The sequence below is a fragment of the Gossypium arboreum genome, chromosome 9 (genome assembly GCF_025698485.1).
Source record: "Gossypium arboreum isolate Shixiya-1 chromosome 9, ASM2569848v2, whole genome shotgun sequence".
Classification (NCBI taxonomy): Eukaryota; Viridiplantae; Streptophyta; class Magnoliopsida; order Malvales; family Malvaceae; genus Gossypium; species Gossypium arboreum.
The window spans coordinates 3,052,114-3,062,276 of record NC_069078.1 but is presented as its reverse complement, the minus strand read 5'-3'; the positions used below and the strand labels follow the sequence as shown (position 1 = coordinate 3,062,276).

Here is a 10,163-nt window from a genome sequence, read left to right as displayed (position 1 = left end):
AAAGATTTTGGGTTTCTTTCTTAATTGAAAGTGGCATGTACTAGGTGTTGTATAAGTTATATAGATATACTTGTAAAGTTAGTTATAAGAATGGTATACCATATTTTTGTTATTAGTTTGATAAAATGGTAAATATTATATTATATAATTTGGTATAAGTTGGAATGAAAAAAAATGAATGAAGTTATTAGTTAATTTGGATTAATATTATGAATGTTTAGTTATTAAATGACTATGTTAATGAATTGGTTATGATTTAGATATATTTAGGTTTAAATTGTTTTGATTGTGCCATTGGTTTTGGATTAGGTGGTTTTTGGTTTGAATTTGCGGGGGTTTTATGTAAAAAATTAAGAAGAAATCTTGTCGAAATTTTTGTAAAAAAAATATATTTCCTGAATACTCGAACAAGTCCCGTTTCATTCCACTTTAATACTTGTGTTGGGCTTCGAAAGTCCATTATAGGGACATAATTCTTCAATTATACTATGAATGTTATAATAATTGTAAAATATCCATAAGTTGTCTGATATATCCGGTAATGCCTCGTAGCCCTGTTCCGGCGACGGTTTGAGGTTAGGGGGTGTTACAATTACTTTGTTACACATCTTCTTATAACATAAATGATATATTACGTAAATCCCAATAAAATTTATGTTGTTATTGTAACAACAAGTTTTCAGTGGTGTCAAAAACAGTAGTTTCGGGACCACGATTCCGACAAGCGAGTTAGTGTTTTATTATTTATTTAATATTTAAGAGTATTTATTTAGGTTACATTAAAATTTAGTTCAGAAATTATAAGGTTTAAAAATAGTTAAATTGTAAAAGATGCAAAAGTTCATTTTTTATTTGTTAAAAAGGGTCAAATGGTTTTGGAATTTTAAACTAATGGACTTGGATGGTAATTATATCATACATTTTGATAGTGGACAACTATGGGCATGTTTTGTTAATTTATAAGTAAAAAATGTAAAAGTGAAGTAGTAATTAGATAATTAAATGATTGATTAAACAAAACGAATGGGGAAATGTTATCATCTTCCTCATTTTGCTTACCTAGAACCAAAATCACCATTTTAGCTAGGGGGATATTGGCCAAGCTTCAAACCCTTGCATGGTATTTTTTTTGAGTTCTGTTTTAATTATTTTTATATTTTTGAGTTTGTATTAGCTTAATCTAGCTAGCTCGGGAGTCAGTTCGTAATACTGTTAAAAGTTTAGGGACTTGCCATGAATGAATTGGAAGTCTTTGTGAATTTAGTTGATAGATTATTATGGTTGGTTGTTAAATAGATGACTCTTGTTAAGTGACTTATGATAAATTTAAGGTTTAGGGACTTTTTTATGGAAATGGTAAAATTCAAAGAAAATATGGAGAAATAATGAAAAATCTAGGTTGTATTGGACCCTAGGAAAAACCGGCTAGCATGTTATTTCATTGATTGTGGTTAAATTGTGAGTTTCAGGCTTAGGGACTAAATTGTATAAAAGTTAAAATGTTAGGATAATATTGTAAAAATAATGTTGTAAGGGCTTAATTGTATAAAATTACTTATTTAAGTGCTGAAATGATATCGTTTGAATGAAATTATTATTTAGATCAAGAAACGCCGTAATAAGATTTAAACTAAAGATAAAATTTGTGTTGTTATAGTACATATGACCTCGTCACAATGTTTATTACACATCTTCTTATAACAAAAATGATATATTACGTAAATCCGAATAAAATTTGTGTTGTTATAGTACATGTGACCTCGTCACAATGTTTATTACATGACGCGAATATATAGTATAAAATAATTACAATATATATACCTTATAACAAAATTTCTTACTATACCTACACTAATTTTTTTAATAAAATGATTAATCAGTTATTTTTAATTTTGAAGGATTACAAGAATAGTATAACAATTAATTTCCTTTTCTGAAAAACATTACACTTAATTTAAATAATATAAATATAAAATATTGTACACAATTAATATACAACAGTCTATAAATTTCATTTCTACTAATTCGAACAAATTGCATGAATAAAATAGAAACTTCTGGAAGTTGCTTAACGAAATCCCATTGGACTTCATCATCAACACCCTGGAATCTACATTCTTTTCCCAAATTTCCTCCATAAAATATCTTCTTTTCCCTTTCAATTATTATTCAATTCTAAAAGTTCTCTTTTCAATTTTCCTAAACTTGTTTGAACTTCCTTTGATTTTCATACAGTAACATGGCGGATACTCATGCCCAAACCCGACAGCCTCGCCAACTTGTTTACGTAGTTTTCCAAATTGGCAATGGTGAAGCCGTCGGTGATAATAAACCTGGGCCAGTGCCAGCTTCCAAGGCTTCTATAGAAGCAATGCCAAGGATAAAAGTGGAAGAGACTGGTAAAGATTGTTGTATTTGTTTGGAAGAATTTGAAGTTGATGAAGAAGGAAGGGAGATGCCATGTAAGCATGTGTTTCATTCAGGTTGTATTGAGAAGTGGTTGGAGATCCATGGGACTTGCCCGATTTGTCGATTTTTGATGCCAACTGAGACGGCTGAAAACGAAGGCGACGACAGTGATGGTGGTCACCGAAGATTGGAAGGTGGGGAAATTAATGGTTTGGAATATTTACATTCGGCTTTAGCATTTGCGAGCTTGGCTAATATGATGGGTATGGCGGATTTGGGTTGGGGTTCCAATCAACCTGGTTCAGGTTGAGTTGACGATGGTATTGGTACTTCTTTTGATCATAACACTGGTTGCAACTGAAAGAATTTTTTTTCTTAACAATTCTTTTATTTTTTAAATTTTATTTTATCCTTCAATGAATGAACTAATCTGTAAAGAAAAAAAAAAAGCAAATTATTCTTTTAATATAAGCTTATTTATTTTTAAATTTATTTGTGAATACTTTTTCTTTTAATTAAACCTCGCTTAAATGTTAAATTTGGTTTTAGATTTTTTTATTATTTTAATTGGTTTTATTTTTAAAGATAATCAAATCGATATTTGAGAGATAATACATATGATAATAGAAGTGTGTTTGAAAAGTTTGATGTGAAAAAAAATGTGATTTATTAATTTTAAATGTTTGTTTTTATTAAAAGGGCTTGTGTTAAAATAAATTTTAAATAATTCATTCTAATATTTTAATATTTTTAAAAAATTATTCTAATGTTTTAAACAACTTGTGTTAAAAATAAAAATGAGGAGAAACATAAAATATTAGAATAGGAAAGAGACTTTATCTCAATATTTTTAAAGATTTACTTCAATAGTTTTAGACTGTATATTTTAAACAACTAAATATCACAGTAATATGATTTAAATTTAATTTAATTTATTCTTTAATTTTTATAAATTATTTAAATCGTATTAAAAATATTTAAATATAACAGTAGAATAATTAAAGTTAAAACATATTATGCATGTTAATTGATGCACGTGATTAATTAATTATTTTAATAATATTTAAAATGATATGTTATTTCGATTCTGGTGGAAAAAGTAATTATTTAAAAATTATTTAAATCATTTTATAATAAATATTAATTATTGGAAACTTAATATATTATCATTTTAATATATTTTACTGTGATATTTAACTATTCTAATTATAGGAAAGTTAATATATTATTTAAAATCATTTTATAAATAATTAAAAATATTAGATATTCAACATCAAGTTTTGATTTAAAATTGAAAAGATCAAAAGTACAATATTTTATTTATTTTTATTTTATGAATTATTTAATTTTCAGTTATTATAACCATCAGTGTTTTTTATCAATATTTTAGTTCTAAATTATTTTTATTAATTTCAATTTTATAGTTTGTTTAAATATATTATATTTAAAAATACAAATATGAACTGAATATTTTAAAAATATTAATTTTTAAAATTTATTTAATTTTACTTAAATTATTTAAATTTTATTTGATACATAAAAATATATAGAACTTCAATAAAAAATATGGATGCACCACTTATGACAAATATAGGTTGTATCTTGTTATATTATATATATATATATATATATATATATATATATGATATGATATGATATAATATGAAGCGATGGGTATTCCTTTATCTTTTTTTATTTGCTTTAAATTCTATCATAACAGTTAAATTTCAATTTTGATCTCTGTAATACGCTTAAATTTACAATTTAAACTTTATATTTTAATTTTTTATATAATTTGATATTCAACTTTTTTTAATGTCATTAATTAGCCTAAGTTTTTGTTTGATTAAAATGTTGATATAATTTTTTAAGAAATGTTAATACTATTAAATTTCTTTATTAAATTCAAGTTAATTATATTGTCATTTTCATCTTCTTTTTATATGACTACCAAGTGAGTAATTTTTTTTAATTTCAAAATGTCACACTAACAAAAATTAGTGAAGTGAGCCTATTGAGATTAGAGATATAATCACTAATCATGGACATCTTCAGTCTCTACTAACATTTTGATTACAAGACCGCCATTTTGCTGGTGTTCAAACATCATCACCTCAACATCTTCATTATAATTAAGACCCACTGCATAATATTTAGCACCTTTTCTACCTGACCTCATAAATTTATACTTTAGACTAGATATTCATTAGTAGCTATAGCCTAGTGTCACGGGCCACGGATAAAAGCCTGTGACCAATGCTCACAGAACGTCCTATAGAGGTCAACAGATGAAATAAGACTTATTTGACCTGTTTGAACAGGCTTGACTCATGAAACCTATCAAGAAGTCCATCTTCTTGAAGCCTTGGTGGCCTAGTAAAACACTCCAATAAAACTAGAGTTATCATGGTAAATAGTGTAAATCCTAAAGGGATAAAATGTATATAGTTTAAATCCATTAGGACTTTCAATTGTAAGTATGCTTTAATCTTGATCATCGATGTAACTCAATTTGTATCGTTAGTTTTTGGGAGCTCAACTATAAATAGAGGTCTCCCTCTTCATTTGGAATCATCCATTTGATAGTTAAAGGATATATTTAAGAGCTTTACTCAAACACCTTGTGTGTATTGCTTTCCTGTGGCTTTTCAATTTCCTCATTACTCTTTAGCTTTGAGTTGCTTTCACTATATTTTTGGGTGCCTTAGAGAATTTCCAGGAGAGTTCTCACTTTTCAAGTGTTAGGCTGGCTTGGGTAGATTTTAAGCAAAGAAATCGCCTAAGGCTGCGCGATTTGCAAAACTTAAGTTTTAGCCCTATGGTAGTTGGTATCTGAGCTAAAGTTCCGAAGGTGCTGGTCGAGATGTTGAAAGGAGTAGACAAGCATGTTGAGCCAATGGAGACCTATAGGAGGGCTAGGAAAGTAAGCCGATCGAAGGATATGCTATTAGCTTTATATGACAGAGTGGCCAAACTTGAGAACTCCATGGGTGATGTGAAAGAGACCCTCGAGGAAGTTGATGGTTATACCCCAGTGTTAGAATTGAGGTAAGATCGGCTCAAGGACCAAATGGAAGTAGCCCTCAGTGATTATATGGATACGATGACAAGGGTCCTTAATACCACAGTGGGTGAGTTGATTGAGAAAGAGGATGCTCCCGAGGCTATGGTATGGGCCTTGAAGAAACAAATTAGAAGCTCAAGGGGGAGCTCAATATCTGCAAAACTGCTTTGGAAAATGGGGTGTTGACTGTAGACCTAAGCCTAAAATAAATGTCTCGAAGCTGAAAGAGTTCAATTGGGCAAGGTTAGCAAATGATGTGGACAACTTCTTGTGGGGAATGGAACAATACTTCCATACTAAAGGCATCACTGATGATGCTACCAATGTTAATATTACTACTATGCATTTTACTGATATTGCTTTGTTATAGTGGCACCGTAGGTCCACAGATGAAAGATAATGTGGTATTGCTATTGGGACTTGGAAGGAGTTCTATAGTAAATTCAAGGGGTGGTTTTACCTAGAGTATGTTAAGGATGAGGCTCGGGCTAAGTTGTGTCAGTTTATGCAACAACGCACAATTAAGGAATATGTGAAAAAGTTTAACGAACTCATGCTCCAGATTTCTAATTTGGGTGAAGAGGCATCTTTCTCCTTCATAGATGGGTTGAAGCCTTGGGCGAAGCAAGAGTTGCAACACCAAGTAAAGGAACTTTTCAAAGAAATGACCGTCGAGAAGTCCTTATTCGAGCTTTTTCTGAGGAAAAACAAGATCGAATCCTCCGAGCCCAAGGAAAAGGGTAGTGGTGGGGGAGATGAATAAGGACAAGGTAAGAACGGAAATGACAATAGTGGCAATGTGAGACCACATAATGGGCAGTGGAAGCCCGACAATAAATCAAAGGGCTAGTGAGATGCTTCCATTGTGAAGGTCTGCACATTGTGGGGAACTATTTGAGACGATTTGTCCTTTCTACCATCGAAGGGGATAATGAGTCAGAAAAAATACCATTGAATCTTGGTTCGATAATGAGGGGTCCTGAAGCCAAGAGAGGCAGAGAGAATGAAAAGAAACCAGTGGAGTGTTTCTTATGTTGTGGACCATATAAGATGCAAGACTATTCAGGGCGATCCAAGATATTTGTAGGCAATAAAGAAGAAGTGGAGCCTATTCAGAATAAGGTATTAAAGTTTGGTTCAATGATACTCAATTCTTCTAAGGTAAAAAGGGATTGCAAGCAGAAAGTGTTGATGTTTTTAAACATCAACATCGCAAGTCGAAGGAGGAGTGCTCTTGTTGATACGGGGGCATTAGATTTATTCATATTGAAGAAAGCCGTGGATAAACTTGGCCTCTATTAGCAAATCAACTAAGAGGATCAAGACAGTAAATGCCAAAGAGGTTCCAACTGTGAGAGTAGCAGAAGGAGTTGAATCGATCAATGGAAGGCAATGAAGACTTCGAGGTAATTCACTTAGATGATTACGATTTTGTTCTTGGCTTAAATTATCTTGACAAGATTAATGTGATATAATTGCTTATGAATGATTGGTTAAATATGTGAATGATTATATATATTTACTAATGCTATTCATGCCAAATAAATGTTTCACATGCTTTAATAATTGATTTATTAATTACCCCTATTTTTGCAATGAGATAGACTGTAGAACGAATTATTGAATGAACGAATTAATTATATTGCATACGCATGGGGGAAAGGATATGAAAGGTGGAAGAAATGGTAGTTTATATTAGCTGCATAAATAAATGTTCATTGTGTATTCACAGCAATAGTAGTTTCCAACTATGACGGTCTTACTGTGTATCTACAGAACAACAAATTAAAATTGTGGCATTTTTCACTGAGCTTTCACAGTCCCTTTAATAGCTTTCTACTGGGGGCAACTGTGTTTCCACAATTACCAGCAGCTTTTATCTGCACCCAATGGACATAATTGCTAGTGGTAAAAGCCCACGAGCAGAGTAAAAAGGTAGAGGGGGTTCTAAGGAACTCTCTATTTGGAGCGCTAGCGATCGGAGGTAAGATTAATGAATGTTAAATGAATGTTGCATAACATACTATGCATACTCATTGAAAAGTACATGTTTAAATGATCTAACTCATAAATGTGTATAAATCTAATGTGACTGATATTATGACTCCATAGTTGAATTGTTTAAATTATTTCGCTTGAATGTTAAAGTTCTATTTGAATAAAGTGAAAGAAACTAAATTATCGCATTGATCGGATTAATATGTGAATTTAATTATTACAATTGACATGCATATTTGAATATTGATTTGATTTACTATAAAGAGACTCCCACTGAGCTTTCATAGCTCACTCCCCTATTTTCCATCTTTTCAGATAATTCAATGGATTAGGATGCGGGCTCAACATATGGAAGGTCTCAGCTTGTCGTAGACTTTACTTAAGATTATCATTATTAATTCCATTGTTATTATTATTGATATCATTATTATTTATTTCAATTATGGAACCATGACATGGGATATGGAGTTTTAAAAGACTGATCATTTAGGATACATGATTTTAATTATTAGGAAGATATGAAATTAGTTGAACTATTACTTATTCTTACTATTATTGATAACGTTATAGGATGAGATTTAGTATAGTTTCTTTTATATATGATATAAACAGGTTTATTTATGTTAATTAATTTCCACAGCTATATTCACGATCATTTTTGGTGGATTGGTATGTAAAATTTACTTATGCAAAAAAGGTTTAGAACTAAAAACTGATTTGATAAGGATCGAGCCACTTTGGTGGTTAATGTAATCTTCTGAATTCAGGTCTATCGTCTAGGCCAAGTTGGGGAGGTTACAAGGACACAGGGGCCCTTTTCAAAGTTTTGAAGTGGGTAAGCCAAGGGGCTTACAAACCAGAGTTAGCAGTGAGACTCAAGGTTAACCAAATGTCAATGTGAATGTGTCAAAGCCTAATTGTACGGATCAAAGGGATCCCAATTGAGGTAAGTCATAATGTAGGCAAGTAAAAGCAATGGACTCTTACGATCGAGACGTACAAAAAACAAAAACATGTCAAGTTAAGTGATAGCAAAGGCTTAAGCCAAGGCAAATGTTTCAAGGGGCGGAACTACCCAACGAAGAGAATGATTAGGAATCGGTCGAGGCATTGAGTCAATTCTAAGACGAGTTCAACCAGTTTCATTTCGAAGATACGACGAGGACAACGCGAGAATGGGTGGGGGAAATGTAATGGGCCGCAGACCAAATCCCGTGACTAATACACATTAAATGTCTCATAGAGGTCAACAGATGAAATGGGGCTCATTTGACCCACTTGAACTAACCCAACTCGTGGAACCTATTGAGAAGCCCATCTACTTGAAACCTTTGTGACCTAGTGAAGCACTCCAGTAAAACTAGAGTTACCAGGGTAAATAGTGTAAATCCTAAAGGGATAAGATGTATAAAGTTTAAATCTTTAGGACTTTCAATTGTAGATAGGCTTTAATCTTGACTGTCAATGTAACTCAATCTGTACTGTTGGTTTTAGGGAGCTCAACTATAAATAGATGCCTCCCCCTTCATTTGGAATCATCTCATTGATAATTAAAGAATTTATTTGAGAGCATTACTCAAACACCTTGTGTGTATTGCTTTCTTATAACTTTTCAATTTCCTCGTTACTCTTTCACTACATTTTTCGGTGCCTTATAGAATTTTCAAAGGAATTATCACCTTTCAAGTGTTAGGCTAACTTGGCAAATTTGAAGCAAAGAAATCGTTAAGACCGCGCAGTTCATGAGACTTAAGTTCTAGTCCTGTAACACTAGATTTTCCTAATAATCTTTCTTTTCATGTCCTCCAAGATGGCATCACTCCTAAACTTCATATCAAATAGAGATTTTAATAGAAACAAAATGTCAAATCTCGATCAAAGCAATTGATCCACTCTAATGTATTAGACAAATAAATTAATTAGACATCTTCTCAATTGAGGTTGTAAAATGAAAATAACATAATATTGAAAAACCATAACCATGAAAAACAAACATATACACTAAAACGAGTTGTAGTCGATTTTAAAAGCAATTAGAATAATTTAAGGTGTGTTTGGACACCATAATAGAGTATCCCACTCACACGAGTTAGACCTCCACATGTCACTCACCAACCTGTCCCAAATGTCATTGAAGAAAGTCCTCAATGAATTGCCATCAAGACCGTCAAAGCCCCATCTATTAAACCTGAACCTAGCTGTCATGCCATAACCGATTCACCATCCAAACCCGATCTCAAGTGCTTTAACCGCATACAAAATACTCGTCTAGGAGAAGGAGGGCTTATCAACTGCCTTAGGATGGAGCACATCCCTATTTGGAAAGTACTTGGAGCAAAGAACACGATAACATAAGGTATCCTTATTGTTGATGAGCTGCGACACTTGCCTCCCAAAGAGCGCAATGTTGAAGAACCTCAAGTCCCTAAAATCGAAACCACCTATCCCTTAGGTGTACATAGAGAGTCATACGCCATCTTCACCTAACCACAATCTTTGTTCTTTTTTTCCCACTAAAAGCTCCTCATCCTCGAGATCATCACATCAAAGGTGCCCCTAGGAAAGAGAAAAATCGTAATCTCATAAGTAGGTAAAGATTGCAAAACTGATTTTATAAAAATGTCCTTACCACCATAGGATAAAATACTTTTAGACCAGCCTTTTATTCTAAGAGAAAATTGATCAATAATGT

General features: G+C 31.9%; 1 protein-coding gene across 1 annotated transcript; it reads left to right on the top strand.

Annotated features, from left to right (window-relative positions):
• The first annotated feature begins 2,042 nt into the window (after positions 1–2,042).
• Positions 2,043–2,720, top strand: LOC108455143 (E3 ubiquitin-protein ligase MPSR1-like). Its single transcript, XM_017753744.2, has one exon. It carries the CDS (start codon positions 2,240–2,242, stop codon positions 2,717–2,719), a length of 480 nt encoding a protein of 159 aa, XP_017609233.1. The 5' UTR covers positions 2,043–2,239; the 3' UTR covers position 2,720.
• Positions 2,721–10,163: the final 7,443 nt, after the last annotated feature.